The sequence below is a fragment of the Typopeltis vanoorti genome, chromosome 3, assembly GCF_054136105.1.
Source record: "Typopeltis vanoorti isolate ZY-2024b chromosome 3, IOZ_Tvanoo_1.0, whole genome shotgun sequence".
In the NCBI taxonomy this organism is placed as follows: domain Eukaryota; kingdom Metazoa; phylum Arthropoda; class Arachnida; order Uropygi; family Thelyphonidae; genus Typopeltis; species Typopeltis vanoorti.
The window spans coordinates 146,570,038-146,595,349 of NC_143551.1; the positions used below are offsets into that span (position 1 = coordinate 146,570,038).

At 36.3% G+C, this 25,312-nt stretch overlaps 1 protein-coding gene across 1 annotated transcript in view; it reads right to left on the reverse strand.

Moving 5' to 3' along the window:
• Pi3K21B (phosphatidylinositol 3-kinase regulatory subunit alpha) overlaps positions 1–25,312 on the reverse strand; it is a 405,502-nt gene that overhangs the window by 37,722 nt on the left and 342,468 nt on the right. Inside the window, exon 19 of the mRNA XM_090416099.1 lies at positions 6,782–7,032. Coding sequence (XP_090272225.1) covers positions 6,782–7,032 — 251 coding nt within the window. The remainder of the gene's footprint in view (positions 1–6,781; positions 7,033–25,312) is intronic.

Genomic DNA, 25,312 nt, shown 5'->3' on the forward strand with positions numbered 1-25,312 from the left:
TTTCACCACGAATTTTGAGAGAATGTGCTAGGGAATTGACAGTGCCTTTAACGTGGCTTTTCAATGAAAGTCTGGCTTTGGCAAAGGTGCCCAGGGAATGGAAGGAAGGTAAGATAGTGCCATTGCATAAGGGTGGTAACAGACTGGAAGTGTCTAATTATAGGTCAGTCTGTGTGTCATCAGTAGTTAAGATCTTGGAGAAAGTAGTGAGGGACTGTATACAGCATTGGGCAGATGAGGGTAATGTTATCTGTGAGAATCAACATGGATTTGTGAGAAAGGACGCTCTTGTTTTAGCAATATGCTAGCCTTTTATAATAAAGTTGCAAGAACATTAGATGAGGGAAAGGCATATACTGCAATTTTCTTAGACTTGGCGAAGGCATTTGACAGGGTGCCACATGATAAGCTGATATTTAAGTTGCAGCACATGGGTCTGGATCTCAGATTGGTCAACTGGATTCAGGATTGGCTGTCTGATAGTTATCAGAGAGTTGTGTATGGTGGAGCAGTTTCCAGGAGGCAGAGGGTTACAAGTGGGGTCCCACAGGGCTCAGTACTAGGACCTATATTGTTTAACCTTTATGTCAATGACATAGCCAGTGGATTGCAGGGGGTTATTCAGTTGTTTGCGGATGATGCGAAGCTGGGAAGGATTATTAGTAATAGTGCAGATGTGGTAGCCCTGCAAGAGGATTTTAATAAGCTAGATAGATGGGCAAATGAATGGGGGTGTCAGTTTAATGCAGCAAAATGTAAGGTCTTGAGGTTTGGGAAACATCGATGGGACACTGCATACTCTATGGGAGGAGTTATACTGGAGGAAGTAGGGGAGACAAGAGATCTGGGGTTGATGATTGATAGAAACCTGAAATTTAGAGGACATATTGCAAAGGTGGTGAAGGTAACACAGAGGATTGCTGCTATTATGAGAAGGACACTGACCTGCAGAGATAAGAGGGTTATCATTCCGTTGTATAAGTCTCTGATCAGACCACACTTGGACTATTGTTCTCAGATTTGGTCCCCAGGATTTGAAGGGGATAAATTAACTGTGGAAAGGATACAAAGACGGATGACAAAGATGGTTTCAGGACTGTACAAGGATAGTTATGAGGATCAGCTGAGAGAATGTGGACTGTAGAGTTTGGTGGATAGAAGAAGGAGAGGTGATATGATTGAGACTTTTAAACTGTTGAGAGGTGGTTACAGGGTTGACACTGGGGAGTTCCCTCGCTTGGTTGAACAGCGGGAAGGAGTGATGACAAGAAGCCATCCCTGGAAGTTACGAAAGGAAACTGTGAGCAAGAGGGTAAGGAGTGGTTTCTTTGTGTGGAGGGTGGTTGAGCCGTGGAATGCATTGCCTGATGGAGTGGTGGGAGAGAGAACGGTCAGTGAGAGTAAAGAGTGGTATGATAGACTGTGTTTCTCGGGGGGGGGGGGGAACCTCCCCTCGATGAGTCTTGACAGACTATGTCTTAGGAAGGACCTCCCTCGATGAGTCTTTTGACCCCTTGGAGGCCTGAATAATAATAATAATGATAATTCATGAACAATGGCACAAGTTTCTCTAAAAGAAAGATATCAAAATGCAGTATATGATAGGTTTGAATCTGCCAGATTTAAGGTGACGTGGTGTATCTCAGTTTTCAGTCCTTGGGCCAGTTCAGTCTATACGTTAATGACATTAGAATGGGTCTAACAGGAGATGTGAAATTATTTGCCGATGATGCAAAGATAAACAGGGCAGTCAGGAATGCTACTGATTGCAAAATTATTTGAATAGGCTAGAAATTTGATAGAAGTTGTTTTCCACTTGGTTATGCCATGAATTATATATTTGGTTTAATCCTTTATCCAAATGTAAGCAAACAAAGTTTGCACCTGAAGTAATTTCAGGACTGGGAATATATGGAAATATGACTTTTGCATTACTTCCACCAAGAAACTAAATCTGATATCAAAATTGGTGATATTAATCTTAAAGGTCAAAACCGGTCTGGGTAGTGACCATTCCCTTAATGCATAGAATTATGCATTTCCGCAAGGTGATGTGCTTTGCATTATGGGATACTAAGGCAAGTGATGTGAAGTCACACCACCTTTGCCACGAGTTGTCCCCAGTCCTGAACTTACTTCAGGCAAAAACTTTGTTTACTTACACTTGGATAAAGGATTAAACCAAATATAGAATTCATAGGCTAGAAATTTAAACAAACGGAAATGGCTGTCGATTTAATTTCAGTCAGTGTAAAGTTATGCTTTGGTGTGATGAGATTTCCAGTGGCATATTATATTAGTAGGGTTATGCTACAAGAAACTGATGAGGATAGGGATATTGGTGTAATGGTGGATAGAAATTTGAAGTTCAAAAGTCACATAGCAATATTTGCAAATACAACTCGGAGGATAATTGTGATGAAGCGAATCTTCGCATGTAAGGAAATCATTTTGGCTCTTTATAAGCCATTGATAAGGCTGCACCTGGATTATTGTGTGCAGATTTAGCCTCCCAGATTCCAAGGGAATAAAGGAGCTGTGGAAAGGGTGCAAAGAAGAAGAGTTACAAAGATTATATCTGGATTATGGGATTTAAATTATGAGGACAGATTGTAAGTACGTGGATTATAGACTCTGGTTAACAGGAGAAAGAGAGAGTGATATGAGAGAGGTTTATAAACTTCTGAATGGGTGTTATAGGATATTGTCTGATGAAATTTTTTGTTATATGGAAAGTGGGGAGAGAACAATGGGGACATCCATGGAAGTTAAGATGTTTGCAGTCAAGAAAGGAGTAAGATCTAGGTTTTTCTCTCACAGAGCAGTGAGTGGAATAGTTTGCCTTTATGGGTAATGAGTGTATCTAGTGTGAAAGAATTTAAGGGACGGTATGACAGATGATTTATAACCTTCCTCGATGAGTCCTTGACTCCCTGGAGGTCTTAGATTATAATATTTTAGCATTTTTGGTCTAATATCATCTGCTCCAGCCACCTTTCACATTTTTAATTTTTGATGACTTTTTTGTACTTCAAATATGAATATGTATTTCTGACCTGCATTCCTGTTGGGAGTTTTCTACCATTGTGCTAATACTGCTTGTTTCATTTAGCAGGCTTTCAAAGTAATTACTCCAAACATCTAGAATATCTTTATCTTCAGTTTTCATGTTCACCTTTATCATTTCTGATTCCTTTTACAGTACTTTTTCCTCCATTCTATGCTTTTTTTCAATAGCCTTCAGAATATTTTACCACTTTCCTGATATTTATTTTCTATATTCTTACCAAAATCTTCCCATGACTTGTTTAGTTTTACACAGTGCCCTGCTTTCTTACATTTTTCTCTATATTCTCTAAGAGCACAAGCTGACTTACTTACTTGCCATATGCTTTCTTCTTTTCTTTAATTGTCTGTTTTACTTCCTGAGTCAACCATGGAGTTCTGATTTTTCTATTCTTACAGACAACCTCAGCACATGCCTCAGTCAATCTTTTCTTCAGGGTATGTTAGATAGGTTATATCTCCAAAGTTTGTTTCTTATTTTCAAATGCTTTCATTTTTTTTTTCCTTCAATGATGTTTGTGTATTTGAGTCCATAGTTCACCTCTGAAAGCTACTCAACTTGGATTAATTTTAAAACTTTCTTACACACTCTTCTTTGACACACTTTGTTTAGATGTTTATTCAATGTGACACTCATGCATTTCACGTGGCCTGCTGAGCAAAGTAAGACTGTACCAATGATAAGAACACCACGTGGCCATGTGAGGCATGCGTGTTTCACATATAACCTATCTAACAAGTTTGGATTTCTTAGTGTATTTGTTTACCGAGCTATTGTGACTTTGTTTTGTTTGTTTTATTGCTAGCTAAGTGATATAGTGAAACAAAAACAGGTACTTCTTTTCATTAGGTAAGTCTGATGTAAAATATTTAGTGTTTTGAAATGTTTTGAGAATGTTATTATTTTAGTAATATGAGTGATTATGAGCGACAGCAGCAAAGATTGCAAGAACTTTTGGACGAATTGATGTCTGAAGTAGAAGAGAGTCCTTTTGAGGACTCACTGATGATGCAGAGTACAAGCCAAGTGAAGCAGGTAGCTCATCATCTTCAGATGGTGAAAGATCACTCTTGAAAAATTAAAAAACACTGCCAAGCATTCATCCTGTTTTTCCATGATGTTCCTCATCCACAAACATGCCTACCAAAAACTATTCTACAGATGACCACATCACAGAAGCTATTGAGAATGTTGTGAGTAATTGTTTATGTGACTACATAAACAATTACTCACAACAAAGAAAATGAAGATGAATTACCTTCTCTGGCATGGGACAAATTAACAGGAAGGTATTTGAAGGAATTCGAAGCTGAAAATGCAGGAATACTTGTACTTTTTGAAAATATGTTTGAAAAGTTGCCCTTCAATTTTTATAGATTGTTAGATGATCATTTGTTGGAATTCATGATCAATGAAACTAATTGTTATGCTTCTCAGAAAATAAATGCAAGAAGTTTGCTAGCGTGAGAATCAACAAATGGAAAGACACCAGCATACAGGAAATGAAGACTTTCATTGGATTGCAGCTTTGGATGGGTCTTTTCCATTTGCCTCACCTGTCTGACTATTGGTAGAAAAAAAAGAATGTATTCAAATAAAATTAGTAATGTCATGTCACGCAATCGTTTCAAGCTGCTGCTATCAAACTGGTATTTTTCAAATAATGAAAATGCAGATGTTTACAGTAGACTGTATAAGCTCATGCCACTAACTGGATCTTTGAGAGCTAATTTCAAATATTATTTCACACCCAGAGAACGAGTCTGTATAGACGAGACATTGGTCCCTTTTTGAGGCAGGATAACATTCCTGCAATACACAAAACACAAATGACATAAATTCGGAATCAAACTATTCAAGTTATGCATCGAAGGTGGCTATACCTATGACTTACAAATTTATTGTGGGAAAGAGAAAAATGTGACAAATGCCAATGAAAATGTCCCAACTACTGTTATGAAATTATGCAACCCACTGCTGGATTGTGGCAGAACAGTTTACGTAATTATTACACAAGTGTAGATCTTGACCACAAGTTACTTGAAGAAAAAAAAAACCACGTCGGCACCATGAGGGAAAACATCCCAGATAATTAAAAAAAAAAAAAACGTGCGTGCGTGTGTATATGTACTCCAGATGATGAGCTTAACATGAAGGTTGAAATGCCTGGAAATTAAAGCAATTATTTTTAAACATGGTTGTAATCTCCATAATTTGTCTCAAATGAATGGTGATCACCATGTAAACACTTATAGATAAATCTTTTCCTTCAGTGAAGGAAAAGATTTATCTTCAGTGAAGGAAAAGATTTATCTGAAAGTAGTTATTTCTCTTGACCGGTGTACATCCACCATATGATAATCTAGAAGAAGGTATATTGTTTTGTTATGGTTGGGTAACATGTGGTTACAGCAAGCCGTACTGAATAGATATTTCTAAAAGTATTTATATCTTTCAGTTGGTGTGCAACCACCAGAAGATAATCTAGAAGAAGACCTTGAATATAGTTTTTGTTGTAAGGAATAACAGTAGCTTAAGTTTGCAGAAAGCAAGTTCCAGCATGAGGTATGTCTATCATTTGCTTATTACCGCTCTGCATTTGTTTCCTGTCAATGGATGGCATGAAGACAGAATTTTACCTCTAGCAGAAACCTTCTGTGTGGAATGAATATTGTGTTTAGATAATTTTAGGGCAATGGATTAAGTATCTTCCCTTCATGTTTAACATTCTGGAGTGAAGTAAATATTCCTAAAGATAATTTGTACTCAAGTTACAGAGGTAGGATGTGTTCCTTATATTAAAGAGTATTAACTTTGTACTAGATTGAGAAGATTCCTTATGAATTATTTGTATTAAAAGGTTATAGTTTTGTTAATCCTGGAGAGGATTACTACAGGAATTTGTTTATTCTGTTTTTTTTTGTTGTTTTACTGACTGTAGTAAAAAGCCATAGTTGTTTAACACTGAAGAGGACTGGTAAAGGAATTTGATTCTTTTGTTCTGTTTGTTGCATTTTTTTTTTTTTTTTAAATTTTCTGAATTTAAATTAAAATGGGCAAATGTGAGAGATAAAGTGTATTCTCTTATAATTTTGCTAATGTAAATAATTTATGCTTGTATAACTATTTAATGAAACATTGCTTCTTTTGTATTACAATTTCTATGGTCTTATTTTAGAGATAAAAATAAGTGAATGCAATGTATGAGTTTTACTAATTGGGGGGAACTAGTATTGTTTTCAAGGTAAATGAATATATTGGAAAGAAACCAGAAATACTTAAATGATAATTAACCTATATGTAGTTCTAAATAGGTGTAGGTAATAAACACATAAAAATGTAGATCAGCCAACAAAAAGGTTTACTGATTTTTAATTTTTTTTACACTGAACTAAACCCAATTTCTGAATGGCTATTGGAAAAAAAAAAAAAAAAAAAAAAAAAAAAAAAAAAAAAAAAAAAAACATTAGTAACTAGTCAATCTGTCTCGTGAAACACAACTGAATTTCATCTGTGAAAACTGTCAAAACAAATATATAGTCATTTTCAGGACCAAAAGCATTACAGCAATACAAAAATACTTATATAATAAAAAAAATGGCACATGCATGCTAACTAACTGCACTAAATGGTTTTAGCCTAATTAGTTAGCACTCATTTAAAATGGCTTTTGCCCATTTTATCAACTTAACTAAGGGAGGGGGAACGACTTACGGTTTTATCTCACAAGGAAGGGCATCCTTCTGTGACTGTATATGTCTTTCAATGTGTTCTTGAAGAATAGCTATAGTTTCATTAAAAGCATCTAATGCTTGTTTCTTTTGCTGGATGTCCTGAAGAGTTTTGCTATAGTCTTCATAAAATTGATCATATTGCTTAGTTTTCTGTAAGTACTCTCTGTTAATATTCATTAATTTCTGTCCTACTTTTTCAACATCAGCTGTACTTTCCTCCTCATCTTCAGCCTGATAACAGAAATTGTAGACAACAGATTATCTCTCATTGTGTGAAAGTCAAAATCACTAATTATGGCTTGATATTCAAAACAAAATAACAGGGGAATTTAAAACGACTAAAATGTGCAAAGGAAAATTAAATTAGAAAAGATAAAATATCAAGAATAAGGATATCATGATTGAAGCATTAAGTTTTGCCTGCTGATTAGTCAGGACTGATTTCTACATTGCCAATTTAATCTGTTTGGTGTTGCTAGATGTTTGAATATTTAATAACTTTATTGCTTTACTTTTTTCAAGTTTTTTTTTTTTTTTTTAAAAATTGCACTGCTTGAAAAATCCATAGCAGGAATTTGAAAGATAAATAATAATTAATTAAATTCCATTATTTTCAGCTGAATAATATTTTAGATTGGTTAAGTATAAAATCTATTGATTATTTATATTAGAAGACTGGATTATCACATTGATTTTAAAAAAAATCATACTGCTAACAACAGATGAACAATCCACAATATTAAGTAATATTATGGCCTATACTTTTTGCATTTTCAAAATATTTGTTCCTTAATAGAAGGACTTGACAAAAATGTTCTCCCACTCACCTGGTGAGCAGATTTTGTTAGCTAGTGAGTTGCTGCAGACTGGACAAAACAGAATGATGATCAGCCTGTTTTTTCCACTCACTACAGGGTGAAGACCTTTTCCATTGCAGGAGGGTTGTGTCTACTTCTCCCATGGTGATCCAGTCCATCTTGGGAGAGTGTGTATATACTTGGATGAATGAATGTATGAAGGTGAAAGACAAGCGCAAATATCCATGCCCTTGGCAGGATTTGAACCTGCAGCCTCTTGGCTGGAAAGCAAATACACTAACAACTCGGCTAACCAGACAAAATAGAACATTTTCTATTTAATAAAAAATAACTTTCTAGACTTTTTTTTTTGTTTTTTGTAAACCTTGAAAACACAGAAGATTGTGCACAATACAAAGAGCCATTCTAGTAACAAAATTAATGTAACAAATTTGAATAAAAAAAAAAAGAAGTTTTTTATTGGTCTTCCTATTTTTCTTATTGGAATATTCGGATTCATAACAACGATACACAACTAATCAGTTTATAGGTCTCCTACTGATTTATTGAAACACAGTTGTGAAGTTCCATCAAATTCCTGATATATATTGTCAGGAATTTGATGATGATGATGATCAAAACTGTTTTATAAGAAAATTTAAAGAAGACTCAGAAATGCTCCCTTTTCCTGCACTGTGCAACAAAAACCAAGGTTTAATTCTACACCAAGTTTGATCTGCATTTGTCAAAAATCTAACTGCAGAACTGGGCTTTTTTTTTTTTGTCACTTTCCTTATATGTACTATTGTTGAAGTTCTTATAACATCTGTTACATTACTAAATCACTTAAGGAATTGACAACGTAGATACAAATATAAATTAAATTACACTTTAATAAATATTTCCGATATTTCGGCAACGTCACGTTGCCATCTTCAAAAGGAACTTACAAAAAAAGGCACCTGCATGTAGGCACTACAACACAGTAACTGAGAATGAAGTATGACGCTATTGTTCTCCTAAAAGATCTGATGGTGCCCTTTAGTGGGCTAAGTAGGTGTCCTTGGCTATTGGGCTGAAGGTCTGCTGATGTAACCTCCCAAATTTGGGGCAGTCTCATACAACCAAATTTGTTGAGGTTTCGAGAGTTTCTTAGGGCTGAGGCTGATTCCATAAATAGTCTTTCGAATTTGTATTTGCTACGGTGTATTACTGTAGCTTTCTTCAACCGTATTCTGTGGCGTGTATCCAGAGCATGGCTATACTTGTGAAAACGGATGTAGTTTCTTGTGTTCAGAAATTCTGATATTTGCTGTCCTGCCTGTTTGGCCAAAGTAAGACAATTTACAGCTGCAAGAGACCTGGTATACATCAGGTAGGTCTAGGGGAAGTGGTTGGTCTTTAGTGGAGCGGATAAGGGATGCCAATTTTCTGTATGGTCTGTAACAGGAGGTCAGGTCATGTTTTTTTAAGATTTTAGTAATTTTTTCTGAGTTGCCTTGGATGTAGGGAATGGTGATGGATTTAGAGTAATCCTTGTTGTGAAGGGGGGGGGGGGGTTGTGGTTTGTAGGTCTCAATATTTTTTGGATTTTTTCCATTGGCTGAGAAAGTGTTGAGGATGTGATTTAGTTCAGTGTTTAGGGCTATGTCATTAGAACAGATTAGTTTAGCCCTGTTGTATAGTGTTTTCACCACTCCATATTGTTGTGGGTGGGTGGGGGGGTGAATGCACCTGTATGGGTGAGTTTTCTGTAAACTGAGAAAACCAAGGTTCCATCAGACTGGCGGGTGACTAGTGTGTCTAGGAAAGAGAGGCTGTTGTTTTCCTCTTTTTCCAGAGTGAACTTGATTCTGGGGTGTTGGTTGTTTAAGTGTGTTAAGAAGGAGAGAAGTGTATCAGAGCCATGTGACCAAATAGTGAACACATCATCAATGTAGTGGAGCCATATGGTTGGTTTTTGTGGAGGATAGGCTAAGGCTTTTTCTTCAAAGGTCTCCATAAAGAAATTGGCCAAGGGTAGGGAGAGTGGTGAACCATGGCTGTCCCCTCTATTTGTTTGTAGAATTTTCCCTGCCAAATGAAATAGCCTGAGTTCATTGTGAACTGAAATAGGGCTGAGATATTCGGAAAAAATTTAGCTTGGTTTAGCTCTAAAGTTTCCTTGAGTGGGACATTTGTGAATAAGGAGGAGACATCAAAGCTGACCATTATGTCAGTATGTTAGAGTGTAAGGTTTACTATGCTGGCTTTGAAGTGGGCTAAGTTTTTTTATGTGTGATGGTGTGTTGCCAGTATAGTGTGTGAGCACTTTGCCCAAATGTTTAGCCAATTTGTATGTGGGGAAATCAATGCCATCCACTATGGGACATAATGGCACATTTTCTTTATGTATTTTTGGGAGTCCATAAATATGGGGGGGGGGGTATAGAATTAAACGGCTTTAATCTGTTGGCAACTTCTACAGGCCAAGAAGTGACTTTCTTAAGGAGCCTGTGAAGTTTTCTGATTTGTGAGTTGGGAATCTGCCCCACAAAAACAAGCCATATGGCTCCGCTACGTTGATGATGTGTTTGCTATTTGGCCACATGGCTCTGATACACTCCTCTGCTTCTTAACACACTTAAACAACCAACACCTCAGAATCAAGTTCACCCTGGAAAAAGAGGAAAACAACAGCCTCTCTTTCCTAGACACACTAGTCATCTGCCAACCTGATGGAACCTTGGTTTTCTCAGTTTACAGAAAACCCACCCATACAGGTACATTCACCAACAATCTCCCCCCCCCCACACACACACAACAATATGGAGTGGTGAAAACACTATACAACAGGGCTAAACTAATCTGTTCTAACGACATAGCTAAACACTGAACTAAATCACATCCTCAACACTTTCTCAGCTAATAAAAAAAATCCAAAAAATATTGAGACCTACAAACCACAACCCCCCCCCCCCTTCACAACAAGGATTACTCTAAACCCATCACCATTCCCTGCATCCGAGGCACCTCGGAAAAAATTACCAAAATCTTAAAAAAACATGACCTGACCTCCTGTTACAGACCATACAGAAAATTAGCATCCCTTATCCACTCCACTAAAGACCAACCACTTCCCCTAGACCTACCTGGTGTATACCAGGTCTCTTGCAGCTGTAAATTATCTTACTTTGGCCAAACAGGCAGGATAGCGAATATCAGAATTTCTGAACACAAGGACTACATTCATTTTCACAAGTACAGCCATTCTGGTCTTGCAGACCATGCTCTGGATACATGCCACAGAATACGGTTGAAGAAAGCTACAGTAATACACCGTAGCAAATACAAATTCAAAAGACTATTTATGGAATCAGCCTCAGCCCTAAGAAACTCTCAAAACCTCAACAAATTTGGTTGTATGAGACTGCCCCAAATTTGGGAGGCTTACATCAGCAGACCTTCAGCCTAACGGCCAAGAACACCTACTTAGCCCACTAGAGGGCAAGATCAGGACTTTTAGGAGAACAATAGCTTCATCACTTCATTCTCAGTTACTGTGTTGTAGTGCCTACGTGCAGGTGCCTTTTTTTGCAAGTTCCTTTTGAAGATGGCAACGTGACGTTGCCGAAATATTGGAAATATTTATTAAAGTGTAATTTAATTTATATTCGTATCTACGTTGTCAATTCCCTAAGTAATTTAGTAATGCATAACCAACGTATAAACCTCTCAACGAGAATATAACATCTGTTTTATGTAATTACTTTTTTTCTAGTCTTTTTTTAAAACACATCTTGTACCCATAAGTCCAATGAATTAAGAAACTTGTCAGGTAATGCTATTTATTTTAATATATCTGTTATGTTTAGAAACATGTGGTCTCAATGCCAGAAATTAATGAAGATGTGCTAAACCATAGAAATATTCATCTTCATCAAGGTGTATTATTGTCGAGGCACTAATTATAAATCGACTGAAGATTGCTCTATATTAATTTGATTTTGTGTGAGAGCGTCTCATTAAGGTGTGAAAACACTGTTCTAGACAGAACAATGTTTTCACAGGGTGTCCTGAACTTTAGAAGAGAAAGTTGATAAAATATTGTATGCAGATTCAATGCATTTATGTACAGAAAGTATACATTCAATGAAAGAGAAATTACATATAGAAAACTTTTGCTTCTGTAATATCCAGTCCATAGCTATGACACTTCATAGCTTCATTTTTTATTTGTCTGTGTTGTGCTAGCAAGGCAAGAAGTCCTTATTGTTACTGGGCTTCACTGCTGCCATTTTTGTTTGGTGCAGTAGGCAGTGCTGAGCTACACTACATTGTGTGTAGGTGGTGTACATGCCTGGCATTAAACTCAAGAAAACTATTTTGAAATACACACATATACTAAAATTCCATTTCAAGTGGAAGTTTGAGGGAAATAGCTTTTAAACATGACAAAATTAGAAAGCTCATGTTCAAAGCAAAACACACAGCATAGTAAAGGAGATAAGTAAATGCATATTAAGATTTTAAATAAAAGACTTGCCACTATTACTAACAACGTTATTAGAGGAACATGGCAAATTTAGGAAAGGTAAGAATTTGCACAAATCTCACACACACACACACACACACACACACACACACACACACACACACACACACACACACACACACACACACACACACACACAATAAAATAAAATAAAAAGATGGAAATTTATTGGCCTACTTAGTATATACAGGTGATAACACAGCTTTTCAGTGAGTAAAAGACGAAACTTATGGAATATAACAGAAGACTATCCGAAATGGTCACTAAATACAAAATACAACAATAATCAAAAATATTAATGAAAATATTTTCATTAATAAATCAAAAATATTAATGAAAATATTTTCATTAATAAATCAAAAATATTAATGAAAATATTTTCACTTCAATGATTGATTCTCATTGATTCTAATCCAGAAGTTTGAATGGATATATTAGTTCTTCTCCTGCCTTATTTAGTGTACATGCATAGATGAATTGATAAGAAGGTGGAAATCCAGAAGAGTAAATACAGTATTTTTTAAGAGTCTAAGTAACCATAAAAAAATCAGAAGAAAAATCTGCTTTCATTTATTTAAATACATAATTAAAAAAAAAAAAGTAATAATAATAATGCCATTCTGAATAAATATCCCATAAACATAGCAATTGAAAGCAAAACCATAAATCAAGCATAGTTTCAATATTTAGAATATGATAATCCTGTAGATAAAAAATTAAGTCCTTTTCAAACAATCTATGGTACTATAAGATGAACAAAAGACAAAACAATAGAAGATGCACAATTAAAATTTAATAAAGTTAAAAGATGTATATGAATGGATAGAACATGAATTGATTAAATAAGAAAATTTGATTCTGTACATTTATTTACAAATGAATTATAAAAAGAACACCATAAGAAGTGGAGAGAATATACAGTACATACATAACAAATAAAAGCCTAACAGAGAAAATAAAGAAAGTAAAAAGTAAGTAAACTAAATAATATGCAACTATAGAAGTTCTGTTTTATTATTATTCTTTTCATAGTACTACGATGGCTCCAAGACAGAAAAAGCAAATTACTGACCAGTAAAATATCCGAAAAGTTAAAAGTAAATTTTAGGAATGAGTGAATAGGAATATGATACTCTATAGTGAGTAGAACAGCTTTATAAAAGTTAGGGCCTGCCTTAGTATTGTATGTCCACACTTCATGGAACCCGGTCTGGCAGATCGCCAAGAATAGTCAATTCATGCTGAAGAGGAGAAAGTTTTTTTGCCTGTTATACAAACAAAATAGTTACCACTTTAAAAACTACAACGTTCATAAAAGAAAAGTTAATTTTCCAATGTGTAACAATAAACAACTCATCCCACAAGACGAATTGATTACCCTATTATCGGAATGGATACTCCTTCTTCTGACATGCACACAGGTGTCAATGGGTCTCACATCTGTGGGCGTACAGTAATTTATTCACATTTTATAATAAAGTGACAGTGGAACAATAAAGGAAGTAACTACACCATGATCCTGCTGGACTTTGCAAAGGAAGTTGACAGAATAGCACATGGAAAACTATTACATAAGTTGGAGCAAATGGGAATGGATATGAACTAATGGCATGGATGGGGAGAGGGCTGACAGACAGACATCAGAAGATGGGCATAGTAAGTGTAATCAAGAAAAATGAGAATGACTACTAGAGTGTCCCAGGGTTCCATACTAGGCCATTACAATTTAATTTGTATATTAATCATATTTGGAAAAATTTATGGTGGGGAGAATATTCAGCTGATGATGATGCAAAACTGGGAAGGCAATAATTATAAAGGTGACAAAGATATCTTACAGGATGATTTAAATAAATTAGCAGTATGGACAAGGAGAATGGTTTTAATGTTGCAAAATGATGAAGTAATGCACTCTGGGTTGAAAAGATTACATATTTTGTATCTTACTGATGGTCATGGACTACAGGAATTGATGAGGCTAGGGATTTGGGGGATGAGTGGATAGAGGCCTGAAGCTCAGAAGATATTATTATTATCATTACTATACAGGCACCTACAGAGTCTGAAGACTCATTGCACGAGACCCAATCTATCCACACAATCTATCATACCACTCCTTGAACCCATTAACAGATAAAGCACTCAGAACTGACTCTGGTGACCTATTCCACTCATTCACAACTCTCCAGGTAAAAAATCTAGTCCTCACACCCCAACTAACCACACTTTTATTCAACTTCCAGGGATGACCACTTGTGCTGGTACCTCTAGCCAAGTGGTGAAACAATTCCCCCTACATCAATCCAATAAAACCCTTTAAGCAACTTAAATGTTTTTATCATATCCCCTCTTTTTCTCCCATCAACCAACTTCTGCAATCCATACACCCTCAATCTATCCTCATAGGGAGCATTCCACAGACCACTCACCATCTTGGTCATTCGCCTCTGAATCCTCTCATGATGTAGTGGCTACATGATTCGGGCGCTACACTGTGGCATGCAAGTGGGACTCTGCATGCGACAACGTACCAGCTGAAGTATAGGCGAAGTGCGCAGCCGCCGAATGCCAGTATTGCATCAGCTCACCTGTCGACGACGCGTCGCAAAAATTCTTATTTTATCGTGCTCATCTGTATTGTTTGCTAATATTGTGTTGTGGTATTTCGGAAAACAAATTATTTCTTTCATAAAATTTGAAACCCTACAAAATGGAGATAAAAAAAGTCAAACAGCAAAACCTTTTAATCTTCTTTAGTAGAGGCAAGGACAATATTCAGGAGAAAAGTAGTACCGAAAATATGCCAAGTACTAATACTTCAAGTTTAGAAGAAACAAAGAAAAAGAAATATGTTGATACTTTGGAATGTGCAATACAAACCAAAAAAAGAAAAGGAAACTTTGTCAGGCATTTCAACAAGGACTATTTAAAGCTTGGTTTCATTGTAGCCCTGGCAGTGAACTATTGCCATGGCCTTTGTGTGTATATGTTCAAAAATTCTGTCAAATGATGCTATGAAACCTTCCAAACTTGCTTGTCATTTGCATTCGAACCATAGAGATTTTATTGATAAGCCACTGGATTAGTGACAAGTCGCTGCTTCGAGCATCTTATTTAGTTGCTCTTCGAATAGCTAAAACGAAAAACCATTCACTATTGGTGAGTAGTTAGTAAAGTCTTGCATCTTAGATGTCGTACGAGAAATTTTAGGTCTTCAAGCCACTAAAAAACTGGAGGCTATATCACTTTCGGACACCACCATTCAGAGGAGAATTATTGATATGGCCACTGATATTGAAAAGCAAGTTGTAGAGGGGATAAAGAAATCGAGATATTTTGCGATTCAACTTGATGAATAAACTGATGTGAACCATGTAACCATGCTATCCTACTTTGCTTTCGTGAGGTATAGTGAAGATGAAGACTTAAGGAAAGAACTTCTTTGTTGCCTTGACTTACCTGGACGGACCACTAATTCAGAGATATTTAATGCTCTTGACAGGTATTTTCAAGTGCAGGACTTAGACTGGAGCAAATGCGTCGAAGTGTGTACGGACGTGCTGCAAGCATGACTGGACATCGCTCAGGAGTAGTTGCACACCCAGAAGTTTTGTCTACTCACTGTATGATCCACCGGGAGCACCTAGCTGCAAAGAAGCTTTCTACTGAACTAAACACTGTGATGAATGATGCAATGAAGATCATTAATGAAATTTGTAGTCGAGCTATGAACTCCAGGCTGTTCACGACACTGTGTGAGAGTATGGACTCACACCACCAACATCTCCTTCTCCATGCAGAAGTGAGGTGGTTATCGAGAGGAAGGGTTCTTGTACACTTTTTCGAACTGATGGAAGAAGTAAAGCAGTTTCCACAAGAGCGAAAATCTGACCTAGTAGTAGAGCCTTTGTTGAATGAGGAATGTATGGCTAAGCTTGCGTATATGGCAGACATATTTAGCCTTCTTAACGAACTTAAAATTTCTCTTCAGAAGTCTTGTACAAATATTTTTACACTGAGGAAAAAAAAATGGTGCATTCAAAAAGAAGCCAGCACTTTGGAATAGTCGCATACAAGAGGAAGATATAGAAGTGTTTCCACTGTTACAGTTACTTGTGGTTATTCCAAGACAAAATTTCCAAAATTCATCGCAGACAATATCTTACCTTTTGTATGCTTTTAAGGAACATTGGGAAATTTGCGCAATTTCGGAAAATGCTTAATTTTTGAATAAAATGATATTTTGTTAGGAACTCTTTCCAGATGAACGGTCATCCATATCACATGTAAATCTATGGGTGACCAGAGCGGACGCACTGACGTGTGACGAGGCACCTCGCATTGCTTAGCAACCGGAACTCACGTGACTGGAAGGGAGAAGAAACGGAAGTGATATCCAATAGACGTCATTCTGATGCACGATCTTTACAGGACGAGAAGCATCATGAATAAGAAGAAATGCAGCTGATATATAGCTAAGTCTTAATTGCTATAAACGTTTATAAAGGTTAGGTTAGGAGGAGGAAAGCATCTTGCTGGTACCTAATCTAACGAAACCAAACTTCTTATTCGATAAGCATCTTGAATAAGAAGAAATGCAGCCGATATATAGCTAACTCTTGATTGCTATAAACATTTATAAAGGTTAGGTTAGGAGGAGGAAAGCATCTCACTGGTACCTAAACTAACCAACAGTCTGGTGCAAGTTCCTGTACGAGATACGGAAACAGTTAGAAACTATCGTCAGGCAGTTATCGTCGCTGAGACAACAGCAGAGCTGACAGGAACTGCTAAAAGCTATCGCCGGGCAGTTATCATCACTGAGACAGCAGCAGAGCTGCACGTCACAGCGACATCAACTTGGAGTAACTCCTGTTTCATTCCCCTTCCGGTGATGTTACATCTGGTTGCAAACGAAGACGGGGTACCTCTCACATAAAAATGCGTCGGCTCCGGTCTCACGTAGACTGCCATGTTAATGAACCGCCCGTTGGAAGGGAAAGAGTCCGATTTTGGAAATGGATTCATTCAAAAACAAATAAAGAGCGCCAATTTCTACGAGTTGCGCTGTTATCATTGAAAGGTAAGAGATTGCCTGATATGCTACATTTCGCATTTAAAGAGGAGTCATTCCAAGTAACTAGAGCTGTTTCCACTTTTGGGAGAATTTTTGATTCCTGCTGATGTCAACAAGAAAGTCATAATCAACATAGTAAGTCAACATTTAAGGGCGTTAGCTGAAAACTTTAATAATTATTTCCCTGAAAATGAGGATCCTTATAAAGGTAACCTCTGGATTAGTAATCTCCTTCTTGGAAGATATAAAATAATGCACTTGATCCTCGTGAAAAAGAAAGCTGATCGAATTGTCTTCTGATGTCACAATGGTGTCCAGACATAAAATGCAATAATTGTCTCAATTTTGGATATCAGTCGAAAAAGAATATCCATCTGAGTTATAAAGCTATCAAATTGTTGGTCATTTTTTCGACTTCCTATTTGTGTGAAAATCGAATGGATGTTATTGCAGCACTTCGACTCTCAGAAACAATGCTCCAGCCAAGTATAACAAATTTTCTAACCTCTAAGCAGCAGCAGATGTTGCACTAGCTAAAAATTGTAATTTTATAACATTGGATTTAATAAATAAAATACTATCTGCATTGGTTTATGTTTCTGTCTTAGCTGTCAGCCGGTCCGCGATTATCCTATTTTCCCCGGTCGCAGGTGTAAAAAGGTTGAAGAACGCCGCTCTAAACTACTGTCTGTCTACCACCATCCCTAAATCTCTAGCTTTATCTATTTTCTGGAGTACAGTGCCGTCAATGTGATACATGGCTTGTAATCTACTTTTCCCAAAATGTATAACTCCACATTTTTCCATGTTAAACTGACCCATTATCTTTTGACTGACAGACTATTTAAATTGCCCTCCACTTGATTAACTATTACTCTATCTTATTTCAGATCATCAGCAAACTGAATAATTTCTTTCATGTTATTTCCTATATCATTTATGTACAAATTAAACAGCAATCCCAGCACTGAACTTTGTGACATACTACCACTAGAATCTGGGTTGCAGAGTTTAATTAACAGGCAAAGGAGAGGAGACACGATAGAAACTCATATGTTAGTAAAAGGATTCTATAAGACTGACACACACAAAAATTTTTCAATACATGAAGAGTAGGGGAGAATAGGTGGGTCACCATTGGAAGCTGTGTAAGAGTGTGGTTAGTAAGAGCATATCAACAAGGTTATTTGCTTAGAAAGTGGTGAATGAGCAGAATGGATTACCAGAGGTAGTAGCAAGTTCCCCAACAGTGAATAAGTTTAAGGAGAGGTATGACAGGTATTGCGTGAATAATGGATCTTCAAATTTTGAATACTCTGCCTATACAGAGAGCATAATTACTGTCGACAATAGTGTTTTGACAGCATCCCCATCCATCCATACTACTACTCAGTCTCACTTCAGGCAGAGCAGCTGAAAGAAAAATCATGCACTAGCTAATTGAAAAGCCTCCTGAAGGAGGCTTTTCAATTAGCTAGTGCATGACTATGCCAGTCATTGGAACTGCTACAATCTTGAATGAAGGAGATGGTGAGCCTCCATAATACAAGGGGGTACCCCAAAATAACCAGAATCTGAACTTGGAACACACACACACACACACACATTTTTAAGTTACATATGATGCTGCTAGGCATCGTGACTGCAGTTTTCTGCATGCACTCTGGCAAATAGCATAATCCGGTGTGAACCAATTTATTATTCTGGCTGCTTTTTTTTTTGTTGTTGTTGTTAGAGCTTACAAGCAAGGTTGGCGATTTTGTAATGGCTAACCACAAGGAACAGAGAATGTGCATGAAGTTTTATTTTCTTTTGGGTAAAACTGCAGCTGAAACTACTGTTATGTTTCAGCAAGCCTTTAAGAATGATGCTTTAGGTAAAATGTAGGTCCACAAGTGGTTTTCAAGCAGAAATGATGAAAACATCAGAAAGGTTTGCCAGGCAATCAATGAAGATCGTCAAAAGACCATTAAGCAAGTTTCTGAAGAGACAAATTTGCCATGGAGTTCATCAGCAAATTTTAACAGAGAATTTGCAAATAAAACATGTGTCTGCTAAATTTGTGCTGCGATTTGAGGGTGCTAGGTATGATCCAGAAACAAAACAAGCATCAAGCCAATGGAAACATGCAATTCACTGAGGGCATGTCAAGTTCAATTAAATGTGAAGACAACTTTGTTTCTTTTTTTTTTTTTTAAACTTTTTTTTTATTATTCCCATGGATGAAGAAAACTATGAAAAGACAGCGATTCATTGACAAAGTGAAAGAAAAGTTGCTGGAGGACAAACAGTATTCCAGTTGAACAGTTCCAGAACTGTTTCCAGACATTTGGGACAAGTGCATTGATTCACATGGAGAGTACTTTGAAGGAGACTAGAATATGGTATTATAAACTTTAAATTAAAAAAAAAAAAATACATACAATATTCTGGTTATTTTGTATGTTTGAAATACCACTGAAGAGCATCGGAAATGTGAAAATGATAACTTAGTAAATTTCCTTAACATATGTACTGATATGCTGTCCAGGCTCATTACCTGATAAGCATCAGGTTTACTCACATGGCAATCACTTCTCTCTCTCTCTCATTATGAACTTCCTTTCTCAAGCTTTGAACAAATATCACTAGTATAATATACTCTAAATAAATTGCAAGCTGCATAATGAAAGGAATACTTCAAATTTTTCTCTCTCATTTACTGTGTTTTTCTCTTTTCTTACCTCATGTTTCTTTATGTTCCTCTTTGTTGCCTTCTACATTATACCTTTTCTGTATATGCAGCTTAATTTCACTATTCATTCATTTTACAACGAGTTATCCTAACTCTTGGTATATTGCTGGATATCTCCTATGCAATACTTCCCATCCATCTCCTATTTCCATGATATTCCAAATGATGTTCTCTTTTTTACTCCCCATGGGTATGGAGAGAACTGTGGAGGGGGGGGGGGTGAATAGTTGATGCACATGTTTTAACAGATTTAGAAAGGTAGGGAAATAACTGATGCTAATTCTGATGACAGCAACCACAGAAATATTTGTAAAAAATACAAGGCAGTAAACATGTTTGTGTGAAAGAGCAGAGTGAACTGGTGAGAAGTGAAATGGTGAAAGTCGCTGTTTGTCCTCCAGCGACTTTTCTTTCACTTTGTCAACATCAATGAATCGCTGTCTTTTCATGGTTTTCTTCATCCATGGGAATAAAAAAAAAGTTTAAAAAAAAAACAAAAACAAAGTTGTCTTCACATTTAATTGAACTTGACATGCATGTTTTATCTCTAGAGTAGAGCCTTCAAGCTTCTATTCCTCTTTCCACTTCTTACAAGCAAATAAATATACTGTGGAGATCTAGAACTTTCTCCATTTGATAACATATTCAAGTATTATGCAGGGTGGCATAACCACTAGATAGCACAAAGTACCAAACCTGATGAAAGCACACCAGGAAGCTCTTTCCTGATCAGCTAGTGGTTGGGAGAGCTTTCTGTACTCAGACTCCCTCCAAGGATATGACATATCCTTGGAGGGAGTCTGAGTATAGTAGTATTGCAGGGAGGGGGGGGGATGTTGGTGTGACCTCATTATGGTCAAGATATGGACTCTATCTTTATGTGAAATATTCTGCACATTTATCACATCATGCTATACATGCTGATTCCATTCTCCTCCAACATGAAAAACAATGCAAATAATTATGGTAAAGCTACAGATAGAAAAAAAACTCAAACTCAGCAACAACTAAAAAAAAAAAAAAAACTTTAAAATCCACATGAAAAATGCATTCAACCTCACCAATGCATGTGGCATAAATACCAACATAACTGATGCATGGCATTACATGCAAACAGCCACTCCTGTTCTTAAACTGAACTTCAAATTGCAGAAACAATAACAATATCTTCCTCAACACTCTGCATGATGTCTTCCACAAAACAAAGAAGATACTGATGCATTTATTTGTAGATTCTGATATCCCATGAAAGGTTTGCCAAATGTAGACCTCCTTTTTTAGATTTGGATCTTGAAATTTTGAGCTATAGCCATTTTGTCACATTTATCTGCAATTTGCTATTCTCCAAATTGTGATCATTGCTCTAAACACATCAAATTTTTATCACTGAAGCTTGCTTTCTACTTGAACTAGTCACAGAGTGAGGTCATTTATCTTAGAGATTTTAACATCTCTAAGGTAAATGACCTTGTTTTCCAACAAGTGTGACGATGCAGTCCAATAACAAAAATTCAGCACACTGGCAAGTGACTTGTGACAAAACTTGAGCTTTGTGTTGAAGCTCTCAATGGTTTCAATAAACTATGAACAAATTCCAATTTGGCAATGCAAAGACTCACCCTGTGTTCAAATAGCAATCATGCCTTCTGGTTTCTCACCAAAGCCAGTGGATGGAACTGATGCAAATACTATTAATGTAATATCATTCAAAGGCAAAGGTTAATTCATGGCATCATTTTGATCATATTGATCAAAATGATGCTTTTGTAGTACAAAAGCACATCTATATTCAGCCTTTTAGAATTCCAAGGTAAGAATCTACTAACAAACTATTAACCTTACTTAGTTCTCTCAAATGCAATGGAAAAGGTCATCAATGGCCAACTTCTTTATCTGGAGGGTGACTGATTAATCAGTGACTACCAGTATGGATTCCATTACTCTCAATTCATGATTAGTAATCATCCACCTTTGAACACAATCTACGGAAAGGTATGGAGAATAGTCACTCTTGACATTTCTAAGGCATGTGATGAGATCTGGAATAAAGGCCTAGTTATCAAATTGTCACATCATGATCTTTTTAACTTTGAAATCGAGCGGTCAGATTCCTCCATGTTTGTTCACATGTAAGTGAATAAAAACAGAGGAATCTGGTGACTATGAATTTCAATTAGGTATTTTCCATCTAAGGCTTCAATCTTGATGGAACTAGTCATGAAATACCTGATTTAAGTCAGATTTTTCCTACATTTTTAAGTCTTATTTTGTGGAATAAGAACTCCAGACACAAAATGAGAGTAGTATTTTCAGTCTGGCTTAGAGCTGATGTGAAGATGGAAACTTTACATCATCCCATTGGCCACGTATGTGAGGAATGCATAACTTTGGAAATTACTCTTATACTATCCAGAAGAGAATTTGGTGAACTGTTAATCTCTCTCTCTCTCTCTCTCTCATAGGTTAACTCCACTACATAAGTTTGTGGTCATTTTCTGCTTTATGCTTTTTCTATAAAAGAGGTGCTACAGCAGAATCCAAATAATGAGACTAGACTAAGGTATAAGGAAATTAATAAATAAGTAATGACACAATTGAAAATAAATTAAAACTTCTTAACAGCATTGCAGAGAATGCAGCTGGGGAGAGAATCACAAAGGACTATATGAGATTATTAGTAACATATGGAGAGAGAGAGAGAGGAGGGGGGGGGGAGTCAATCAAAGATATGCCACCATTGTAAGGTGGGCAGAGGATTTGATAATCTTTAAACCAGCGTTTCCCAAATGGTGGGTCATGACCCGGCACTGGGTCACGAAAGCTAAATGCCGAGTAGCCTAAAAAAAACTCTCGAAAACCTAGATGTTTGGTTTTTCTTTTTTTTCACGAAACTCTAAAATACAAGTAAATAGCATTTAATTGGGACTAATGAATAAATAATTTAATTAATAGAGACAAAAAACATGCTCTGTCTGCATCGCCATTTCACAGTCTTTTTGTTCGCGGTAAAGTAGCTCAATTAATGGTGAGGCGCTGCACGGTGGCAACCGTGTCACCAGTCTAATTGTTTGGCGATTTGGCATTTGTTTTACTCGGCTGCCACGTACTCACTCTGCTTGTTCAGTTTGAGAGCATCGAGAGAGAGCGTATTTTTTTGTATTTACTGATTACGTGTACTTTGCCCAGTGGGTTCCACTGAACAACTGTAATTATTATAATTGTTTCTAAATAATTTATTTCATTATTTCTTCATCTCGCTTGCAATTACCCATTTAGCGATGGATGAATGGGTAATAAAACAACAAACAAACAATTTCATTCTTTCTTCATCTCGCTTGCAATTACCCATTCAGCGATGGATGAATGGGTAATAAAACAACAAACAAACAATGTGCCAGTTACAAACTCTTTGATTAGAATATTCTCTGCGTTGTGCAAAGAAATGGGGAGTGAACATGAACATCTTCTTTTACACTGTGAGGTGCAATGGCTGTCAACAGGGAATGTTTTAAGAAGACTTATTGAAATGAAGGATGAAGTTTTAATGTTCTTAGACCAACATCCCCCCAATGGCTAGGGATGTAATATTTGAATTCAAAGAAGTTTCAATTGGTTAATCAAGCTTGCCTACTTTTGTGACATTTTTGATTTTTTTAATAATTTAAATCTGACATTACAAGGTAGCAATGTAACTATATTTAAAGTGCAAGAGAAGGTGGAAGCTGCAACAAAAAAAAAGCTTTGTGGTCCTGTCGTGTGGAAGCAGGGAATTACAAGTCTTTTACAAAGCTAACAGAATTACAAAAAGAGTATAATATGAGTTCCATGCTGGATGAAATTTCAGCTGTTATCATGGAACATATGCAAGGACTGCAATAGTCCTAGCATATGTCTGAAGGAATATTTCCTCCAATCAACAGCAACAAAGCATGGATAAGGAACCCTTTTACAGTGAATGCAGAATCTGAGACAGAATTGCAGGATCCAGATATTGAATCTATAATTGAACTGTTGTGTGATACAGCACTCAAACACATCTTCAACACAATACCACTGATGGATTTTTGGCTGTCTTGCCATCAGGAGTACCCAGTTTTAGCAGAAAAAGCGATAAAATTTCTATTGCATTTTGTCACAACCTATAAGTGTGAAACAGGCTTTTCAACACTGGTTTTTCTAAAAAAAATAAATATAGAAACCAATTGGAAGTCGAACCGGATTTAAGAATAAAGTTATCATCTTTTCCTCCAAACCTGAAGTTTCTAGTTAATAAACAACAGCATCACACTTCTCATTAATAAATTACTTGGCTTTAGTTTAATTTCTTTATATTTTTATAAGTTTGGTAAACCTTGTTTCAAACAATATTCAGTCTTGTGATTCAATTATTCTTAGTTAACAGACTAGTTCCACTTCTCAATTTATCAGTCCCATTAAACCATCTAAGTTTAGATTGGTTATAAATAAATGCAATCTTAATCCTTTGCATACTCTCCAGTGTATCTGTATCACCTCAGAAACAGGAGAAAAAATCTGAACACAACAGTCCGGATAAGGTCATATGAAAGTCTTGTAAAGAGGCAAAATGACTTCCTTATTTTTACAAATCAATGTTCATTTCAGCATTGCAATTATTCTCTGAGTTGTATTTGCAATTTTTGCTATATGACCTTTGAACTTTAACTTCCTATCTACTAAAACTCCATGGTCAGTTTCTTCTAGCATAATCCTGTCAATATAATATGACAGTGAATATCGCATTACACCAAAGTCCATAACTTTACATTTACTGACATTGAACACATCCATTTTCCCACTCGAAAATCCAGCCTATTCAAATCATTCTGCAAGTGACAGCTGCATTCTTGATTACCCCACCTATTTTTGCATCATCAGTAAATAATTGTATGTCACCTGTTAAATCCTTCACAATATCATTAATATAAATGATTGAAGAACAATGGACCAAGGACTGATCTCTGGGGTGCACACCACTGATCACGTTATAACTTGTAGATTCATATCCCCCATACATCACCTTTTGATATGTCACTCAGCCATCCTCTTATTCAAACTAAAAGTTCATAATCCAATCTCCACATCCTTCAATTTATACAACAGTCTTCCATGCTCAATCCTGTCAAAGCTTCAGCAGTCCCAAAGCATCATAGGTGTATCCATTTCCTTCTCTAACTCAACTGTGACATTGCTATAAAATGTGAGCAAGTTACTCTATCATGACTTTCTCTTAGAATCTGTACTGTTCATGATATTTGTTGCATTAATGATTGCATAAGGAAATGGGTTAACAGATTTTCTGTTGATTTCCTTATGTGATCCTTACCAACTTTTCCAAAATCTTCACCACC